The sequence below is a fragment of the Dendropsophus ebraccatus genome, chromosome 7 (genome assembly GCF_027789765.1).
Source record: "Dendropsophus ebraccatus isolate aDenEbr1 chromosome 7, aDenEbr1.pat, whole genome shotgun sequence".
NCBI classification, from domain to species: Eukaryota; Metazoa; Chordata; class Amphibia; order Anura; family Hylidae; genus Dendropsophus; species Dendropsophus ebraccatus.
This window is the reverse complement of record NC_091460.1, coordinates 124,537,751-124,560,763: the sequence shown is the minus strand read 5'-3', so window position 1 is coordinate 124,560,763 and position 23,013 is coordinate 124,537,751. Positions and strand designations below refer to the sequence as shown.

Below are 23,013 nucleotides of genomic sequence, written 5' to 3'. Positions count from 1 at the left end.
CTAAATTCTGTGAGGGGGTACAGGAAGTGATGTCATCTGCCCTTACAGCTCAAGGAGTGATATAGTAGCTGCTACAGTTTTTACTTATCATTTATGATCTAATTCTGCCTCAATAAAGCAAATAACCACCTAACAAAAAAAAACCTGCGAGCGGAGGATATGGAAAGCGTACGCCAGGGAGAAAGGGCGAATCTGCAACTCTCCCTGGTGTACGCCATGGTCGTAAGTTTCATAAATGTCCCCCAAAGAGTGTTGTCACAAGGGACCATTAGGTTAGTTGCCCTGCTCTAGCCTGCAGCACAATGCTCATCACCCCTATGGATAGCACATATCTATTACATTATAGTGATATAATACTTATATTTTTTCATCTCGGAAAATCTCAGTTTTACAATCTTTTCATTTTAATCATTGGCATCAGTGTTTAATTTCTAAAAACAAATACATTACCATCTCCTAATCATGTATTCTACAAAATGTTCTTCTGAGCTTAACATGCCGAAGCATAGCCTGTTATGCCTGGGTACAATTGTTCTGATCTGTAACTTAAACCACGGGCAAATTGTTGCATATGTACTGTATATAGTCATACTCATATAGTAGCCTGGAGCCGTAACAATGTTATTACATGTTTAATGAACTGAGAAATCCTTTAAAAAAATTTTCCATAAGAACATACATTTGCCTTAAGATGTACTTTTGAAGCTACATTTGATTGTGGCCCACCATGAATATTGTGTGCCGTACATTCTGAAAATACTTTTGCTCAAGACCATAGTTATAAGCTGGTATAGGTATTTACCATGATTTATACCTGCTTGCAAAATTAGGTCATTAGGTTAAAATATAGATAGAAAAAATATATAGAAAAAAATCTCACCGCTCCCTGGCTGCTATTAACAGCTGGGGGGCGGTGCTAATGTCCAGAACAGAGCAATCTTGTGTGCCAGGCATTTAACTATTAAGATGCAGTTGTCAAAACTGATGGCAGCATTTAAATGGTCATGGCATGCCTCATTGAGCGGCGATATAGATCAATGCTGTACATATGTACTGCATTGATCCCTATGAGCAATCATTGTATTGCTCATAGGAGTCCTTAAAGTGGACTAAAAATTATTATGTAAAAAAAGTTTATTTTAAATAAAAAATTCCTTCTACAATATAAGTTTAAATCACCCTCCTTTTCCCATTATATAAAAAAAATAAATATCACCGAGCGTGGAATTGTATAAACTGTCGCATGGTAAACGGCGTAAGCTCAAAACTGCTGATTTTAGGTCGCATCACATCTAGAAAAACTCAAATATAATGTGATAAAAAAAAGTTGCATATACACAATCAAACTACCGATAGAAAGAACACATCATATGGCAAAAAAATTACACCTCAAATAGCCCCATAGACCAAAAAATAAAACTGTTATAAGGATCAGAATAGAGAGTAAATCTTTTTTACTTTTATTTTTATTAATTTTATAAATTATCATTATTAGTTATCATAAAGTAACATCATAGGGAGGGGGGCAGGGGGCAATGGGAAAGGTAGAAGGGTTCTGGAGGAGGCAACATGAGTCCATGGTTGTCCAATATTGGTAAATTCCACTGGTAAAATTTTTAAAAAAATTTATAAATTTTTTGACAGCAGTAAAATAAGATAAAAGTTATAGAAGTTGCCGATCGTTGTAATCATACTGACTTCAGGAACATAGATAACATGTCAGTTTTACAACATGGCAAAAGGCGTAAAGACAAAAAAAATAAATACCCTTTTCAATTTCACAATGCAATTTTTTTCCATTTCACAGTATATTGTTTAGAAAAATTGCAAAGTACAATTGGTGTCGCAAGAAATAAGACCTCATATGGGTAAATGCAGGCAGTTTTAAACAAAAGGAGGGATAATTGAAGGCGCAAAAATGAAAATTATCTCTGTCCTTAAGGGGTCAAAAACAAGGTCGTTCTCTGATGACAGATTCTTTTAAAATACCCAGTTTTCTTCTACTGTGTAGAAAGAACGCCTGACATATTCAAGGCCTCCAGTTTAATGCGTCAGGATTGTGCGAATGCTGGGGAATGAAAAGAGTAAAATTATAACTAAATTAATAGTAATCAATTTAGAAAATTTGTTTAATTTTGAAAAATATATACTGTATGCAATATCCCGGAACAGATCATGCTTCCAGAAAATGTAATTGTTGTTGTACTGTAACTAGATGTCATTACTTTCATACTGTCATTTTGAGTATAATAAGGCTGGGGCTACATGGTAAGATCTGGTTGCACAACCGAAAATGTTGGGTTGCCATCATAATCAAGTGGCAACTCCCCTAATGCAAGTGAATCTTCCATCCATAAAAAGCATAGAGTGTAAGGTGCACACATACCTGTTTGCATTCCTGGAAGTTGCACAGGCCGAGTCCAGAGCTTTGTGAGTGTTAGATCAAATTTTCCTGAACACCTGCATCCTACAGCCGGCACTGCAGCTCAAATTCAAGTTTTGTGATGACTATGAGGGAGATTTATCAAACAAGGTGTAAAGTGAAACTGGCTCAGTTGCCCCTAGCAACCAATAAGATTCCACCTTTCATTTCCTACAGACTCTTTGGAAAATGAAAGGTGGAATCTGATTGGTTGCTAGGGGCAACTGAGCCAGTTTTACTTTACACCATGTTTGATAAATCTCCCCCTATGTGTTTAACCAGAAAATTATCCTTGGGGTTATCCAGGATTAGAAAAAAAAACACGGCTACATTCTTGCAAAACAGCACCACCCCTGTCCTCAGGTTGTGGTATTACAATTCAGCTCCATTCACTTCAATGGAACTGAGCTGCAAAACCCACACCCAAACTGAGGACAGGAGAGATGCTGTTACCTGAAGAAAGCAGACATGTTTTTTTTAAATCCTGGATAACACCCTTAACCCCAGTAAAGTGAAGATCCTTTTAGTGGAGTATCTCACGACTGTTTTCCTTACATCAGTACAATCATCATAACATACACTATACACATCTAACTGCTAGACTAGAAAGCAGTACCTCTTACATGTACTATTGCAGTGGCTATGGTTTTTAAAGCCTGTGAAGAAGTTTCCAATTATTTAACAGTAAAGAACTGTTCCTTTTTGTTGTTAAATTATGTTTCTGACAATGTTATTGCACCTTTAAAAGGACCCTCAATCCCCCCCTGCTGCAGAGAAATCGATGCTCGCCTGTCTGCACACTCAATATGCAAATGAGAAGAGATAAGTCCGATGTCCATAAGAAATCACTGGAGCAATAATTTCCTATGGACACCGGGCTCATCTCTTTTGCAGAGGGTGGCGATTTCTCTGCAGCAGTATTGGGGCCTCTATTGGGGCCTCTATGGCCTCAGGTGCCAGGTTCCCTTTAAAGGTTCAATAATATAGTCGGAAACATATTTAACAATAAAATGGGGGGGGTGTAGGTATCCAGGGCTCTACCGGGGGGTCAGGTGGGTTCTGCCCTTGGTGCCAGGGTACCAGGTTACCTATAAAGGTGCAATAATGTAGTCAGAAAAATAATTAATAAAATAAGGGGTTAGTATCGGGGTGTCGGGTGGGTTCTGCCCGGAATGCCAGGGTGACAGGTTCCGTTTAACACCATGTGCACCACAACTATCATTCACTAGACAAAATATGCAAAGTTACTAAGTCTGCACTGGGGGCCAAATCCGAAAAGTGTACAAGTGTACTAGTGACCACAAGCGCTACACCTCCCATCGGTCTATAGCTTATGTCTATAACTACATTTAGAAGGTTGAACTCTACATCTTTGCACAGAACCTCAGCTTCTTACAAAAGTAGAAATGTTTTCAGCGTTTTGGATTCTTTCCATTATTTATCTCTTAGATGTCTTATGCTGCCAAAAGTTAAGTTGCTAAATAAATATCTGATGTGGTTTTATAATTGGATTTTAAATCAAATGCAGAATAATACTGATAAAAAGGACCACGGCCAAATTCCATTCAGTCACTTGTGAATAATATTTAAGACAAATGTACCACTAGTACATTGCTTTTTTGTTTAACGTGAATAGACCAGCGCCAGTGCGGGGATGCCGGCGGTGTGGATTTTTTTTTGAACTGCCGCCTGATTCCCGCATGAAAGTCACTGGTCTATAACTGAGTAGCGGTCGGGCATGAAGCTCTGGAGGCGGGCCTGCTGACCCCAGTTTGATGATCTTCCCTTCCCTCTGTGACACAACTCCATTGATTCTAATGGAGCCGTGTCACAGAAGGGAGGGGGTTTCATCTCACTGGGGCCAGAGGGCCCACCTCTAGTGTTTCATGCCCGTCCTGTTCTTGGTAATAGACTGGTGACGTGCGTGGGAACCGGGCAACGGTTCAAAAAAAGGACCACACCACTGGCATCCCCGCACTGGCGCTGGTCTATTGATGTTAAACAAAAAAGCTATGTACTAGTGGTACTAGTGCTTTAAAGTTTGGTATATACTGCATAAAAAAATGCCTGGTAAAGAACATATACATTAGAAATTTAATAAACTGATGAAACGAAACACAGTTTAAAGTGATTGCTGATACCTTTGTCCAGAGAGCAGAAGATGAAAACCCTTAGAGATTTGTTCCAATGGTAAAGTGTGGCTCACCAATTCATCCAGATTAAATTTATTTGACAGGTAATCAGCAACTAATCTGGGAACACAATCTTTGCTTTTCCAGCCTGGAAATTTAAAATGAGGACTTAGTTTCATAATTTTGGTCATTCATTAAGTTATTCATTGGCCAAAATATTTAAGGTCAGTTTCACATGACCTCACAAGACAAGATCCAATACTGTTCAGTGATTAATGGAAGAGGCCTCTAAGAAATACTATTCTAAAAAATACTGTATGTAGCCTTGTAGAACAATACTGGGAATTGGAACATCCACAATTATGGCCGTTATGGGAAAACCATAGAGCACAAGAATTCTCCCTGCACTACTAGCCAGTCTGGGAGGAAGGAGGGCACAGCGAGCATGACTAAAAGCCACTGTGCCCCCTCTACCTTGACTGGCTATCAGCCACTGTACCTTCCATTTAGGGTGCATTCACACCTACCGGATCCACAGCGGATCTCACTTCTGCGGATTCGAAGCTAGAACCGCTGCGGATCCGGTACCATTCACCCCTATGATAGCACATATTCGCAGCGGGATTAACATCCCGCTGTGAATATGTGCTTTGACCCCACGCTGTCCACAGCCTCGCCGCCACATTAGCCCATCCTCGGCCGCATCCCCCATTTCCGGCCGCATCCCCCCATCCCCCGCCGCATCCAGCAGCCCGCATCCCCTATCCCCGGCCGCATCCTGCAGCCCGCCGTCGAGAGCATAAAGTACCTGCTTGGTGGCGTGGCTGCAGTGAGGCTCCCGGCTCTGGTCCCGCTCATTAGCGGGACCGGAGCCAGGAGCCTCACTGCAGCAGCACCGCCGAGCAGGTACTTTATGCTCTCGTCGGCGGGCTGCAGGATGCGGCGGGGGATGGGGGGATGCGACCGAAGATGGGCTAATGCGGCAGCGGGGCTGCGGACAGCGAGGGGTTAAAGCACATATTCACAGCGGGATGTTAATCCCGCTGCGAATATGTGCTATCATAGGGGTGAATGGTACTGGATCCGCATCGGTTCTCGCTTCGAATCCGCAGAAGTGAGATCCGCTGTGGATCCGGTAGGTGTGAAGGCACCCTTAAAGTTTTTTTCATCTCAATGCAGAATTACATAGAGTTGAGGAGAACAGAACTGGAACGCTGCCCTTCTAACCTCTCAAGTCCTGGGGTTAATGTGTCACGGACTATGAAACAGAGGACTCCCATAGACTTGGCAAGGCATGCATGGCCAAATTTCTACAGCTCCTCTTATAAGTAGAATCACTAAATAGTCATCATGAGCGGTAGGTTAAGGAGGCCCTTTTCATTATCAATAGCATATGCTGTATGTGTCCTGCCCTGGGTACAAGTTCTGATAATAACATAAAAGTTTTAGGGTGTCTTCACACATAACAGATCCGCAGCAGATTTCACGCGGCGAATTTGCAGCAAAATCCACTGCGTATCCAGTGCCTTTCATCCCTATGAGAACACATACTTGAGTATGTGAGTTAACCCCCAGCCGCCCGCTGCCCGCCTCCCGCCGCCAAGAGCATTTATTACCTGCTCTGCCCGGCGGCTGCATGTAAGGCTCCTGGCTCCGTTCCCGCTCAGCCAATCAGTGCACGGCAGCATGAAATCTGCTCCGGATCCGTTATGTGTAAAGGCACCCTTAAAGTAATAAATTCAGCAATGTGGTTCTAAAATTTTTTAGCCTCTTACCTCCGAATACGCTTCCTTTCCATGTACGACCTGGGAGGAGCAGCCATGGATCAAAAGTTATCTGTTCGTTTGGAGGTGCCTCGCCTATGATCACACTGGTTCCATATGCCATGTGGGTACACTTCAATGCTGCTTTCTAATTGGAAAAAAAAAATATAGGAATCATATAGGACTTGTGTCAGCAACTAAGGATACTGCTCTTTGTGGTTGATACTGATAAGAGATCAATAAAATGATGAATGAAATGTAACAATAAGAGATGAGCCAACCTGCCGAGGTTCCAGTTCGTATGAACCTGAACTCTCGGCTTCTGATTCCCGCTGTCTACCCGCTCCGTGGAGAGGGTGGATACAGCCGGAGGACAGCCTGGAAAACTGGGATACAGCCATAGCCATAGGCTGTATCCCTTTTGTATCCCAATGACATGGATGAAGAGTTTTGACACATATGATGTAACAACTCTGTATAAAAAGGAAGACCATTTTTGCCAGGAATATTTGTAGACAAGTTTAGAGAGGATCTACAGTATTATCTTGCTGTAAAATGAGTAAGGAGGTTGTAGCTGCGGTGTGGCCTTTAACCCAGGAGTGTATTTACCCATAGGCGCTGGAGCGCCAGTGCAAGATGGTGGAATTGCCCCTGCATGCTGATCCACCCCTAGCCAGCCCCCACCCCATGATTATCATAAATGGGTGGGGCTGTCCGGCTCCGGGTGGGCCCTGCCCCTGCCCACAGCGCTCCTAACAGCTTTTTAAAACCTAACAGGGCGGGGACAGCCCCAAGGATGACGGTAAGAGACATACCTTCATCCTTAGCGCCCCGTGCACACTAGGGAGCTATCAGCAGATTAGGTTTCTTTAACCTGCTGTTTGTTTCCCTTCTAACAAAAACTATAGTTGCCTGCAGGAATAGTTGCATTTTTTAGCTTCTTTGATTTGAAAAAAAATATGAATAATTTCTTAGAAATCTCTATAACTTTCCATCACCAGTTGATTTAAAACCATATTCAGAACAGAACTCCAAATACTAAATGAAATGAAATAATATTAGTAAACCATAGTTCATACATTTATGGAGCTTGCATATTTCTAATATCTTAGGAATAATTTAACAATGAAACACTTGAATGTTTATACATACGTACCATGGTATCTGTACTTCCAAAACACTCGAAAGAATAATGGACTCCATGTCCTGTCATTTCAATGATCACCTCTTCTATGGGCTTGCTGTAATCCTTAGGGTTTAGGCAGTCAGTAGCTCCACACATCATTGCCTTTGCAAACTTGCTGCTGTTTATATCTATGGCGATTATTCTTGAAGCACCAGATACTTTACAGCCTATAATGGTTGACAGCCCAATGGCTCCTAAGCCAAATATGGCACAAGTAGACCCGGGCTCCACCTGCACAGACATATAACAAGGTTTATTGTCAATGTTTATTGTCACGGCACATAACTATTGTGTGCTAAGAGCTAAATAAATTTGCCACATAACACAAGTTTTCACATTTTTTAAAATTGTTGAGATCTATTAGAATCAATGGAGCCACGTCATAGAGGGGAGGGGTTTCCTCCCACTGGGGGTAGGCCGGCCCGCCTCCAGTGCTATGTAATGCTGGTACATTCGCTTTAAGCCGCTGTGCATGTACATGAGGTTCAGCACTATATCTGACCGTCATATATCCTATATGTGGCATTTTTCTGCAGATTTCTGCTCTTTAAGCTAAATCTGTAATTTTCACTTCTCTTGAAGGTAATAGGCTTAGCCTAATGTCTATAGTGTCTGCCATACATTGCACACAGGGCTGTTTCTGCCATGAGACGATTTGTAGGGGTGGCAGATTTTATGGAGTTGCCATTAATGATACTGTTACTGATGATACTGCTACACACCACTGACTTCATTGACCCCATGGCCTGCAAATGATAGCTGGACACAGAGGTAGAATGCAAAGAAGTTAGGACTGCAGACACTTTGCAGCTATTCTTATATGTGTCACACATTACTACACTACAAGTGATCACTATTCCTTTATATGGAACACAAGGTGTAATAGCAGTATGACCATGAATAAGATCACCAAGAGAAGTCAAAATGCATTGCCTCTTGTATATGGCAGGGGCTTTTATTCTTGGAGAAAAAAAAAAGATTGAAGAATTGGTTACTCACTGGTGGAATTGGAAACTTTAAAACTTTTTCTGTCCTGTCCTAAAAATATGTTGCAGCATGGAAGACACAATAAAGTTGCAGTGAACAGTCTAAACTGTGTATAAAATCCCGATGTGAGATCCCTTATGCTGGTTTCACACATGGCAGTTCTTTGGAAACTGCAGTTTTTGTGCCAAAGCCAAAAGTGGATTCAAATTGGTGAAAAGTATAGGAAGGACTTGTACTTCTCTTTTATATGTGTGTGTGCCTATGTGTGTCATAACAGGAGAAGAAAGCATGTTTGTCTGATAAGATATAGTACTATCTATATATATATATATATATATATATATATATATATACATATATATATATATATATATATATATATATATATATATATATACACATATATCTATCTATATATATATACCATACTGTATATAAATATATATATATATATATATATATATATGTTTGCCTGTATTATTGATCTGTTGAAGAAACTGTAAATAGGATTGTAATGAATTCACATCCACACACATTTTATAATTTAGTTTTAGAAACTATTTCACATCTACATCAAAGGTTGCTAAGACGGTGGTACTGTTGTATTGATGTCTATGGAGAATTTTGTGACCTGCAAAGTAGTTAAAAGAAATGCTAGGCATATAAATACTATACTATTAATACTATATACACATCTTTATGTTTTTTCATATCAAAAAATGGTTAAAAAAAAAACTCCTCACCTTGGCCGTATTGACAGCCGCTCCATATCCAGTAGAAAATCCACAACCAAAGAGACACGCTTTATCTAGTGGGGCTCTGTCATCAATCTTTGCTAGAGCAATGGTAGGCACTACGGTATATTCTGAAAAAGTACTTGTCCATAAAAAGTGATAGACAACCTTCCCCTTGCACGAGAACCTCGTTGTTTTATCTGGCATTACATTCTGGCTTTCAACAATGCTGAATTGAAAAAAGGAGAATGAATGAAATGGTTACGAGTTTGCCAGTTACATCTCCACATTATCTACAAGAAGCAATTTATATTAGAAGGACATTTTGTATAGTGAAAAACAACTAGTATACAGTACTACGCCTTTTCATTGGTTAAATGGCCTTTTAGCATACATTTATCTGGATACTGTGTATTGCTATAGAGAGTAATGTAGACTGTGGCACTACTATATGCAATTTCAACCCTTCCAGACTGGACTGATTTTGGCCTTCAGGACCAGAGCCCATTTTTTAAAATCCAACCTGTCCCACTTTATGCGGTTATAGCTATAACTTTTCTATCTGTTTTTTTGTGACATATTGTACTTTAGGTTAGTGGTAAATTTTGGCCGATATGTAAAAAAATTTTTTGGTGAAAAATGCAATTTTTTTCATGAAAAAAATGACAAAATTAGCCTTTTTCTCATTTTTAATTTTCTGTACAGGTTTAATTATGTAATAAATTTATTGCCAGCATCATTACGCACACGGCAATACTAAATATGTGCATATTTATTTATTTTTTCAACATTTACTATTGTATTGGGGGCTATGGGGATGACATGTGATTTTTTTTATTTATTATTAATATTTTGTGTGTGTGTGTTTTCTTTTTACTCTTTATTTCATTTTCCCACCATGGGGACTTTACTGTACAATTGCCTGATTACAGGCATATTGCATTGCATTGTTAATCTGCACTGCAATACAATATGCCTGTAATAGGCAAAGCTGATCAGACTCAGCCTGAGCCAGATCAGCTTCCGTAGCTGTGACACCAGGAGGCTTCCTTCCTGACGTCACAGCTCCATCGGGACTGTGCAATCTCACCGCACAGCCCCGATGGAGGAGAAAGGGAGGATTCTACCTTCTTGCAGCACTGTAGGTGCTGCAATCGCACTGATCGCAGCACCTATAGGGTTAACTGCCGAGATCCGGGCTCGGCCCGAATATCAGCAGGTGCCCGGCTATCACTGACAGCCGGGCTCCCCTGCGGATGACACGAGTGCAGCTCCTGTGCCCGTGTAATCCCTGTGAAGTGCCGGCATGTCCACCTGCGAGAAGGGGTTAAAAAAAGATACAGTTTTTTACCATTTATTGGCATGCCCCATTCATATGTAGAACCCATGGGGGGAGGATTTATTAAGATTAGCGTATCCGTACGTATCTGTTAATTTGGCAAATCTGTGGCTGATGTGCAGCAGGTGTGGATTTTAGCCATGGCTTACGCCTTCTTCCATGTATTGAAACAAAGCAGATAAAAGGGGCTTTTCCTGGTGTGATATTGATAGGCTAGCGTATGATAGTATCTATACAGTGTGGGTACAATCCCACTTACCTGAATACGTTGCGCTATGATATAGGCACAGCTCTATACAACACTATATCACAAGACCGTACAGAAACCTCACGCATGCATGGACTGATACAGTACCAATAGTATGTTCAACTATTTATTCAATAATTCGCAACGCGTTTCGGACTCTGTAGTACTATCATTTATCAAGCATTCTTACACGTATATATCATGGTAAATAAGGTGTAGGAGGAGGTTACATCCCCTCCTTCCCGCCCATCAGGTAATCAGGTAATATGTTGGAAAAAAGTCCCACATTTTTGCCCAAACCAGCATAAACATAGGGGACACTGAGCTTAGTGATATCTAGTTAAATAAGATTTGCTGCCGTATTTTTATTATTTAAAGAAACCTGTCATCACCTGCCTGAACTATAAGTCACAGGATGCTCCTTTTAAGGCTCAGTGGTTTCATTTCCGAGAATGTTTGACATATCTTTTATATCCATTCTATAAATCAAGGCTGGTGGGGTTGGAAGAAGAAGCCCCGGACCGTTCGATAACTTGGTTTTGAGGCACCATGAACATTCTGACAGATTCCTCTTTTAGAGCAAAAATTCTGTCCAGATTCATGATATGAACCCATGAGTAGGTCGTATCCTAGCTTACATCCTGATTGATTTGTCTATACATGCATCAGCCTGTGTTGCAAGAGAGGGGTTAGGGCCCCATTACACAGAGCAATCATCGTCCGGATCAGCCCAATTCGGCTGAATATCGCTCCGTGTAATAGAGAGAACGATCAATGAAACGATCCTCGGCTGATTGTTTCTTTAGGTCCAGACCTAAAATCATTGGGCGTTGTGCGTGGATCGCTATGTGTAATAGTGATGTGCTGCAGACAGTTGATGACTGTAGTATGAAATAATGAAATATTAACTCACCTTACCAGATTCCTGGGTGTCCTCGGAGGCCGTCCCCACTGTTTGCAGCTCTGCCTTCTGGTCCGGTCTTTGCACTGTCTCAGCCAGTGATTGGCTGAGTGGCCTGTCAGTGCAGAGACCAAAACAGAAGGCAGAGCTGCAGACAGCGTAACAGGTAATTTTATCATTTTACACTAAAGGCAATGGCTGCACGGACATCACTAATGATGTCCGTGCAGCCCTTGCTGCCCAATAGTCGGCCTGTGTAATAGCTCAGTAAACGAGCCCCAATCTAGCAGATTGGTGGGTGCTCATTTACAGTTTATTATTGGGCCGTCTAATAGGACCATAAGGTCCTTTTACAAAGAGAGATTATCTGACAGATTTTGGAAGCCAAAGCCAGGAATGGATTTAAAAAGAGGATAAATCTCAGTCTTCCCTTTATGGCCTGTTTTCTGTTTAAAGTCTGTTCTTTGCTTTGGCTTCAAAAATCTTCCAGATAATCTGTCAGATAATCTCTCTGTGTAATAGGACTCTAACGGTACTATTACACAAAGCGATTTTTCGAGATGAACGATTAATGATAAACAATCTTGTTTACCCAATTACACGAAACAATGATCGTTACTTATGATCGTTCTTGCGGTCTTTACATCGATATTGCGTTTGTCACTACTGCGAACGACCGAACAACATCTTATTCCATGCGAACGATTTGCAAACGGATCAATGATAAAAATAGGTCCAAATTCTATCAAACGACCAACGATTTCTCGTTGTTTAATCGTTGTCTGCTATTACACTAAACGATTATTATTCTAATCCGAATGATCTAACGATATTTCGAACGATAATCGTCCCGTGTAATAGGGCCCTTAGACTTTCTGTGAGTCAAACAGAATTTTCTTAGGTTTTTATTTTTTTACACTAAGATACTAACAAAGCCTATATAACCCACATAGCTATGCATCAACTCCATGCAGTCATTTCCTTAGCACATAATAACAACAATAATAATAATAATAATAATAATAATAATAATAATAATAATAAACAAAAGTAATGTTTTAAAACCTTTCAAATATTTTGCAATCAACCCAACAAATAAACAGGTAACAGAAGTGCCAACAGTGAGGAGAGATGAGAAGAATAAATCTAAGTCCAAGGGTAAAAATACTCACTGTGTTTTTAGACAGCAGTTGCTGTGTGGGCTAAGACAGGAACTACACTTTCCACATTGAGGAAGACATAGTGGAATTACTTTGTCCCCTTTAAAAAAAAAAAAAATTATAATAATAATATTAATGTTCACCAATAATAAATATGAAGCAAGTTCTTTTTCTAAATTTTTTTGCAGTAAAAATTTTTTAAAAAACTTAAACAGCTATTCCAGGATATTGGATACATGGATAAATGGGGGAGGGGGGCTTTCATACCGCTGAATATCTCCACCTCTCATGAATGGGGTCACCAGTCTCCTGATGGAATGAAGCTGCAGTCGCGTATGTACAGTACACTACCACTAGTGATGGTCCGAACCCGCCGAGGTTCGGGTTCGGCTGAACCCGAACGCTCGGCATCGGATTCCCGCTGTCTGCCCGCTCCGTGTAGCGGGCGGATATAGCAGGAGGACCGCCTGGAAAACTGGGATACAGCCTATGGCTATGGCTGTATCCCAGTTTTCAGGCGTTCCTCCCGCTGGATCCACCCGCTGCACGGAGCGGGCAGACAGCGGGAGTCATTGCGGATGGTTCGGGTTCGTACGAACCCCGTCCGGGCCAGGTACGGACCATCCCTAACTAGAACTGTTTGGGACTTGATGGAGGGGGGAGGCTACCTCTGAGAGCTCCCATAGACACTTAAGGGGTTGGACCCCCTGCTATTACATTCATATGTGCTGTTGGATGAAATAGCGCTGTTTAACTCCCATTACCTGTATAGGAATTATTATAAATTGCAGAAAACAGTTTCTGCTATTTTTGGCTTCTAAACCACCTCCAGTGACTAAAAGGCACCAGGGAGCCCTAGATCCAGAGGTGGAACCCTCATCTATAAGACATTAAAGGGAATGTTAAGGTAATGGAAGGTATCAGCAGCACCGATGGTCACTTGTGTTTTCGATCGCGGTAGGATGCCCGCTGGTTAACCCACAACCCTGAGTGGGAGTACGATATTGGTATGAAGAAAGTCCAACAGCATCCAGGAGGTTCTTTTCAAAAGGTCAATTGGACACCAAGTCTACATGGATACAACGTTTCGACCCCTGCTGGGGTCGAAACGTTGCATCAGATAGCCTTGCCCGGACTTCTCCTTTGAATCAGAAACACCTTATAGCCATAGCAAGCAGTTATTCCCAAATTGCCATGAATACGATTGCATCAGTAAGAATCAGTTTGCATATCAGTTTTTTTTTTTTTGTCCTCATATTCCACCAACTACACCCCCCCCCCCCCCGCCCCCCCCCCCCCCCCCCCCCCCTGGTCGCCAAGAAGTAGTGATGGGAAAAAAAACAAAAAAAACAACACATTGGTATAAAAAAAAATATCAGACATTGTGCTCCCTCCAATACGAATTCCATTTATCCACATACTCCTTTAATTTTATCCACCCCTTTTTGTTCTTATTATACCAGACTTCATATCTCAAAATTGTGTTTGTTAAATCTTTCCATTCCTTTATACTCGGAGGTTGCGACGACACCCACTTTTTCACAATCGATAATCGTGCAGCAAACAGTACTTTATACACCACTCCCTTCAACACTCTATCCCTCTGTATCTCTATGTACCCTAACAGTGCACACGTGTACTCTTCTTCAATATTCAAATCGAAAATAATTTTAATACTATTAAATACTCCACTCCAATACCCCCTCAGTTTTCTACAAGCCCACCAATGGTGATCTAAATCGGTTCCTTCCATCTCACACCGAAAACAATTGATACCCCTTCCATACCTCCACCGACTAATATCCTTCAATGCATAATAAATTCTGTGCGTAATAAAAAATTGAACAACCTTGTGCCTCCTATCTGTTAGATTATTCTTGGCTAATACATACACCTCTTCCCAAAATTGTCTCTGTCTATCCCCAATTACCTTCTCCCATTTTACCTGTGACAATATTACCTCTCTATTCGCTTCTATCTCACCCAACCACCTATATATCTTTGACACTCCCTTTTTTGAATTTACAGTCAGACCAGTTATATTCCCTATTAATTTAGACTCCTTCACCACTAATCTTCCTGTTCTTCCCAAGACACGTGTAGCACTCTCAAGTTGCATATACCTCAATCTACAAATTTTTTGCCCCAAAAACACACACAATTCATCATATTTCTTTAACCTCCCCTCCACACACAACTGTGATACTTTCGTTGCACCTATTCTCCTCCAATATACTGGATCTGGACTCGTACCTAATTCATAAAGTCTGTCATTTTTAAATAGCGGCGTAATATCCAACACTCCATCAATTTTCTCAACCTTTCTAAGATGTTCCCATGTTTTACAAAATGCTCTTTCCATTGAATTCTTGGGGTATTCATGACTCATCTTCATTTCCAATAGCTCATATATGTTACATGCAATCCCCTCTTGCTTTTTAACCCAATCTAACAGAAAGTTCACCTTCTCCCATTTTACCATCCAAGATATTATTGATGCAATATAATACCGAAAAAAATCGGGTACCGCTAACCCTCCTTGATCCTCTAATAGGGTCAAACATCTGATTTTTAGTCGTACCCTCTTTCTGTTCCAGATCAATTCATTAAGGACTCTCTCTATCCTCTTAAATACAGATATTCCTAACCAAACTGGTGCACTCTTTATAATATACAAAAGTTGGGGTAACCATACCATTTTTATTAGCCCGATCTTATCAGCTTTAGACAGGTTCAACTTATTCCATACCCTTGTTTGTTGCTTCATTCTCTCTAACCTGGGCACAACATTCTTCTCCACATATTTACTCGGGTCAGCCGTCACCCATATTCCCAAATACTTACAGGCACTGTTCTTATCTAATACTCGTAACCTAGTATCTGCTACCACTTCTCCCTCTAATGGCAGCAACACTGACTTATTCCAATTTATAGTTAACCCTGAGTGAGCTCCAAACAATTCCACCTCTTGCATAACTACATCCAGTCCCCTTTGCGAATTTCCTAAGAACAAAAGAACGTCATCCGCATATAGAGCTATCTTGTCCCCTCTCCCCCCTACTCCAAACCCCTCCACCTCCTCATTGTCATTGATTCTCCTAGCCAACGGCTCCATGGCCAGGGCAAAGAGCAAGGGGGAGAGGGGACAACCCTGCCTTGTCCCTCTCTGCAATCCAAAATACTCAGACACCTCTCCGTTCACCAAAACTTTAGCCCTAGGACGCTGGTATATTATTCTCAGCCACCTTATAAATCCCTCCCCATATCAGTTTACTTTTCTGCTTGGCTTCTCCCTTCTTCTGAGCATGCTCAGTGAAAAAACTAATAAAAACTGATAACTGATAAAAATAGCGAATTCCATTCGTGTTCTGTTTTTTTTTTTTTTTTTTTAACAGAAAAAAAAAGTACATGGAAGGTTTTTTTTTACCCATTCGAAAAAACTGAACACTGACGAAATACATGCAAACGGAACTCAAAAATGACAAACGGAGCAGAATAAAAATACATAGAAATGAATGGGGTGTTGGATGGCTACGTCAGATTCCGTTTGTGTAGTTTTAAAATGGAATTGTTAAATGAAACTGATGGAGAGAATAACGCCAGTGTGACCCTAGCTTTACCTGCACAGAAAACTACAACATTTGAGCCTTGCCTCAATATCCTGTTTTTTTAATGTTCTGCAATTTGGTTTTGGTAGTATATTTGATTTATCACTACTTAGGTTATGTTCACACTGAGTAATAGGTGAGGGATTAAAGAGGAAAAGTTCTCTGCTTGAAAGTTCCTGTTCTTCAGCTCTGGCATAATTTAAGCTGAATTCAAGCAGAATAGGAGCGTAAAGCAGAAATTCAATGACTTCTATGACGGAATCCTCTCAAAGAATTGATATGTTCATTTTTTGGGCAGAAAGCGGATCCAAGGAGGAAAATTCCCTGCGTAAATTACGCTGTGTGAACAACAAAGCAGGAATCCTATTGAACCCAATGGAACATTGCTATGTTAATAATTTGTAGGTGGAATTTCAAGCGGAATCCGCAGGAAATTAGACATGGATTCCGCTTCTAATTCCTCTTCGATTCATCAGTGTGAACATACTCTTACAATGATTCTTCAAACTACTGCACATTTAAACAACTTATTTACATGGAGACATATTTGGATCGTGCCCTATAAGATAACAATAGCTTTTTTTATTGCGGAGAGCATCCTGCTGCAAAACTAGAAAAATTCTTAATCGTACCTGGTTTGAATTCTGTCACTTGTTCACCAACACTTTCAACTATTCCAGCTCCTTCATGACCAAGAATGACTGGGAAATTAATATTATGGAAACCTCCTTGCAACGCATGGTCATCTGTCCGACATATTCCTGAGTAAATTATCTGTATAACAGAAAAATAATAATCTCACAGTATTATTAATGTTCAATGGTGGAATTGGTGCAGGTCTTTTTAGCAGATTTTTAGACCGGATTACACACTGAAAATAACATTGTGACATTGAAGTGAAACCTTAAAGGGTCCCATCACTATACCCTGTGCCAGACTATTCATGTGAAAAACAAATTTACTAGTAATACATTCCCTTTAAATGTTAAATAGCTAAAGCAGTGTGTGACATTAAATAATATCATTCCATTTGCATCTCTTAGCACGCCCTAAACATACTACCTTTATTCGAATTTCATGAGCTTTTGGGGGTTGCACCTCCACTTCTTCAATAGTAAGTGGCTGACCTGCACTCCATGCAACAGCTGCTTTGCATTTTATAACCTGCAATGAAGTTATGTATTATATGATTACATATATGACAAGTGCTCTTTGCAAAGCCAATTCTAAATTAATGTGGTCGTCCTCCTTAAATTGGACATTTCCTGATTCCAGCCATACCTTATCTATCTCTATAAAGTACCCCTTTGGCAAGGTATAAGTATATGTGTATATATATATATATATATATATATATATATATGTAAATTACGCCCATGTGCCCAAGATTTAAAAAAAAAATAAAAAATACAGCATAACTGTAAAGCTTAAAAAGAAATCTGCAGCATTCACTATGCGGGATAAAAAATAAACAGTAAAATAATTTTCTTTTTCAGATCTTGACAATAGATGGCAATACCTAATATTTATATTTTTAATTATTTTTTTATGTTTTATTTAGGAAAGGGGGTGAGTATTGTTCATTTTATGGGGTGGATTTTTTTTTTTTATTACATTTAATTTTATATACTATGGGCCGCCATAGCAGCCAGTCTTCACAAGGCCTCCGCTCCTGGTTGCCATGTAGACACATCAGACCGGAGATCCTCTCAACTGAAAGCTGGTGAGTGTAGAGCCATGAGTCATGATCTGGCCGCAGCATGTAGAGGGTTAATCTACCAGAAACTGAGGTTTCTACATTCCTGGTAGATACAATGGGGGCTCAGCTGTCATACGATGCCCACACAGGTTGCCTGCACTGTATTATTCTGGGCCGCCATCTCAAGGAATCTGAAGAATAAAAAATGTTATCGATTCTAATACAAAAAATCATCTACAAGGTGAAAACATGGCTTTAAATATCTTGGGGAGAAAATCGTATAGGGAGTTCAGAACAAGAACTAAGGAACATCAAATGTTTTTTGTATAATCGAGCCAGCAATAATATAAGTTTGGTAGATGTTATAACTAGAGATGAGCGAACCTGCCTGACGTCATATGAACCTGAACTCTCGGCTTCTGATTCCCGCTGTCTGCCTGCTCTGTGGAGAGGGTGGATACAGCCGGAGGACCGCCTGGAAAACTGGGATACAGAATATGGCTATGGCTGTATCCACCCTCTCCACGGAGCGGGCAGACAGCGGGAAAGCAGAAGCCGAGAGTTCAGGTTCACAGGAACCCGAACCTCGGCAGGTTCGCTCATCTCTAGTTATAATATACATGACTCTCCCAGTGTGACCAAACTCAACAGTAGATAACATGCAGAGATTACTCTACTACAAGACTAAGACAGAGTTGACCAATAAGATATGAAAAATGAGGGTACCTCAATATAGAATGCAGTGGCATACATAAGCTAGCTACCTAGAACTAATAAGGTGTCTGGGGCAGTAGATGGTTCAGAACACTAAAGACTCTTGTGTTAAACCTTAGAGATAGAAAGTGTCCGATGCAGCAGATTCCTCAGACCAACTGGTTCCCAATGATGCTGTGGTGGAGAGTGTAATATAAGTGTTTCATATCCTGACTACTCTCCATTCCCAGAAAACAAACACTAGCCTCAATGACCGCCCAGATTTATCCATGTGGCTGGTTGATAAATCTGTCACATCTAGAGGCTCTCTACTCCTAAGTTTAGACTATTTGCTTAAGGTGCTCCAGGTTTGAAGCAGATTTTGATGACTTTTTGGAACAGAGTAAAGTAATTTACGACACCTCCCGTTTTTGTCACAGCCAGGTCCCCTTTCGAAACCATTGCAAAAGTGGCTTTAAAGCATCTAAAACCTACAATAAATGTGAAGATAATTTCTGTACCACACTTTTCTGCCACAGACACAGTAGTACATCTGGGTCATAGATCTTAGTGAAGACATTACATCATAGATTAAATATTAGGCCAACATAGAAGAACAACCGTAAAGTCAGAACATATTCAGTGAACTGACATGTTAGTTCTTTGCGGCGCCGTAAGAGTTCCTGGCCAGAGCGTATACTATGTGTATACGCTCTGGCCGGGATCCCATAGAAGGCTAAGCAGCGTAGCTTTTCGTAAAAAGTATGGCCGTTGTTGCCGATTGCAACAACGGCCGTACCTTTACGAAAAGTTACGTTGTGTGAACATAGCCTAAAAATGCTAAAAAAAAGTCCATATACATTCCATCCATAGTAACTTGTAACATGTAACATGTTACATGCATAATGATATATACAGAGTTCCTATAACCAGATGCATTGTAACAGCAAGTGCAGCCTGAGCTTCCCAGGCGCTCTAATAATACTGCGATTAACATATGTCTTACTTTTCCTGCAGTATCCATGCTGACAATAGGCCGTCTGTGTGGTTTACAGAAAGGATCAAACACCATCTCTCCTATATAGTTCCTCTTGTCATACCCACCTTCTGTCACATGATGCAGAATCCACGAGCTGCTGCCAATATATTCTGCTGAGTTCGGGATATTTCTTCCAGAATGTCAATGTACAATATTCTGTCATACTAGATTTTATTATTTTAACCCTTTAAGGCCACAGTTCATTTTGGCTTTCAGAACAGAGATTATTTTAATTTTTGCATTTTTCGTTTTTTCCTCCTCGCCTTCTAATAGCCATAACAGTTTTTTTTATCATCTGAAGGGCCATGTAAGGCTTGATGTTGTTGTTTTTTCTTTTTTTTCTAATTTTAATCTACCATAAAATGTATGGAAGAAAAACGAAAAATATTATTCATGACAACATTTTAAAACAAATGCAATTGCGCAAACTTTGAGTGTGTTCCGTTGTTATACAATGCACTTTACGGTAAAACAGACATGTTATTTTTATTATATAGGTCTCCTCAAATACAAAGATAAACCATTATTGATCCAACACAGTGATCGGCGTAAACAAAAAATACCACCAAAAGAATTGCTGTTTTTTGGTCATATCATCTATTAGAAAAAATTGAATATAAGGCAAACAAAATGTCCCATCTACCCCAATTCGGCACCAATAAAAACTGCAATTCACAGTGCAAAAAATAGGCCCTCATGCTTGACCGCAGCTGCCTGTCATTATGCGTGGGTCTGGGGACAGTAATGTGTGCAGGGCTGATTGCATTGAAGCGGTCCTGCACACATTATAACCCTTCCACTGTCAGGAACGTTTATTTATACATTTCTGCTGCACGGAGCATGTGCAGCAGGGATGTATATAGCCATAAGGCTGATGTGAAGGGGTTAAAAGGGTTATCCAGTGCTACAAAAATATGGCCACTTTCTTCCAGAGACAACACCACTCTTGTCTCCATTTCACATGTGATTTGCAACTAAAGGGGAACTTCAGGTAGAGGCTAAAAAATGAAACTTCTGCAGAAGCATAACACATTACATACCTATCCCAGTTTTGAAACTACCAAAAATCCATTTGTTTGGGGTTTTTTGTTCTGTATTGTGTTTCTGTCCTTCCTGGTTGAGCAGTTCCCAGAATGCAATGCTTTCCCTCAGCTGATCATCACAGTCCCCCACCCATCACAATCAGTAAAATTAGTGCTGCACCTGCTTCTACACAATGTGAGACGGAGGCATGGAAGATTTGTCTCCTAAGAGGGGATAGCAGAAGGAGCAGGAGACAATGTGAATTTGCACAGAGGCCATTTTTTTCACTTCCTGGATTTCTATCAGCTACCAGTGTGGCAGAACCGCACAGATACGGTAATATAATGTATAGACACATCTATATAACTTTTAATGTAATTTTAATAGAAAACAAGTTTTTCTTATTTGGAGTTCCCCTTTAAGCTCCATTCACTTCAACGAAACTGAGTTACAAAACCTGCATCCAAACTGGAGACAAGAGTGGGGCTGTCTCTTGAAGAAAGTGGCCATGTTTTTGTAGCGCTGGATAACCCCCAGTTACAAATTTGTCAAAAATGTGGGAAAGGAATTAGGAACAACCAATTGTAGACAGGTTACAAACATGTTGCATTTGAACAGAAATTACTGTATATTATGGTCTATGATTAAAAAAAAAATGTGTGACCATTATATAATATAATATAATCCAAATATAACCACCGCTTGTCTCTGCTCCCACAGGAAGTTATGAAACCTGACTGCTGCCCAGAGACTCTGATCCTTGATTTGGCCTTGACCTTAAGTCAACCTGCACATTTATCAGCTCATTAAGATAGGGAAGGAAAGAAAAACTAAAGTTCAAACCACTGGTTAGTGTGTACTAAGTGCTAATATCCTTTAAGATGGTGTAAAGGAAAGCCCCTATTCCACGGGGTGACTATGAGAAGCAAACGAGCGCTATCAGCTTCTCGTTCCACTCTCGCTGCCACCGTTATTACACGCGGCAGCAGCGAGCGGCTGAGTGCAGTGAAGGCCGCAGGGAGGTAAGGGGGCTGTCCTGGTGATCGCTAGATCGTCCGGGCAGCCCATAGCATATAGCAGCGGTCTGCTGCTGTCACTGCTGTTCCGCGGAGCAAAGGCAGCAGATCGTTGCTGTATGAGTCGTTTGTCTTTCAACATGTTGAAAGACAAACAACTGCAACGATCAGCCGTCATCGTTCATGTCGGCTGATCGTTGCATTCTATTACACGGAACGGTTATCGACCGTAACGGCCGGTATCGTCCGAATATGGCCGATAATCGTTCCGTGTAATAGGGCCTTGAGTTATACCTTTTGAAATGCAGAGATGAGGGTGCAGGCACAAGCTATGGGCAAGCATAGGGGAAAACAATGCCTGCTGCTTAGGGGCAGCTAGGATTCCGCTCAGCCAGCATCCCTGGCTTCATCGGCCAGTTAAACAGAGGCGTGGTACACTGCTGTTGAAGCTAGAGCAGAGCAGGCAGGTGGTCAAATAGATAGCCAAGAGTCTGGACTGCAGCAACCTCAATCTGATCCTCCTTCCTCCCAACTGGCCCTATGTTACTAAACGAGTGATCCCATCCTTGCCCACTCCCAGGAACTCTTCACAGGTCCTTTTCCTGAATTTGACTCCTCGCAAGTACTGTAAGAATCGCAAGAGGTACCTGAAGATTTTGTTTGTACTGATGCTTAAACACTGGAGTATCCACCATCTTCGGGTGTTGGTGGTGTGGACCGGCCACTTGAGTGTCCAATGACGAGGCACAGTTGTCAGCAAGGGAGGCTGTTGGTATGTCCACTGGGCAGGAGGATCCCAGTGATTCTATCGCAGGTGGAAGTGCACGACCACTCACCCAAATGCGCAACCATTAAATTGCCACATCTCCTAACTGCTGGCCCTGCAGATGTTTCCGTTTAGGCTTGAGGAAACTGAATATTTCCACAACCTGATGGCAGTTGTCGTCCCTTCAGTATTTGGTCCCTATTTTTCCTGCTGAGCCGTCCCCTCCTTGCACCAGCTTGTTTCCTGTAACATCGAGCACACCCTGAGTAATACAGTTACCGCAAAGGTCCACTTGACC

General features: G+C 41.0%; 1 protein-coding gene across 1 annotated transcript; it reads right to left on the bottom strand.

Moving 5' to 3' along the window:
* Positions 1-1,189: 1,189 nt before the first annotated feature.
* On the bottom strand, positions 1,190-19,916 carry LOC138797760 (alcohol dehydrogenase 1-like). Its single transcript, XM_069978366.1, has 9 exons — positions 19,878-19,916; positions 17,542-17,643; positions 17,112-17,253; positions 12,884-12,971; positions 9,234-9,453; positions 7,474-7,734; positions 6,330-6,465; positions 4,564-4,702; positions 1,190-2,068 (listed from the first exon to the last, which is right to left on the bottom strand). The coding sequence occupies exons 1-9, from the start codon at positions 19,893-19,895 to the stop codon at positions 2,044-2,046; spliced, it is 1,131 nt and encodes a 376-aa protein (XP_069834467.1). The 5' UTR covers positions 19,896-19,916; the 3' UTR covers positions 1,190-2,043.
* Between the last annotated feature and the right edge of the window lie 3,097 nt (positions 19,917-23,013).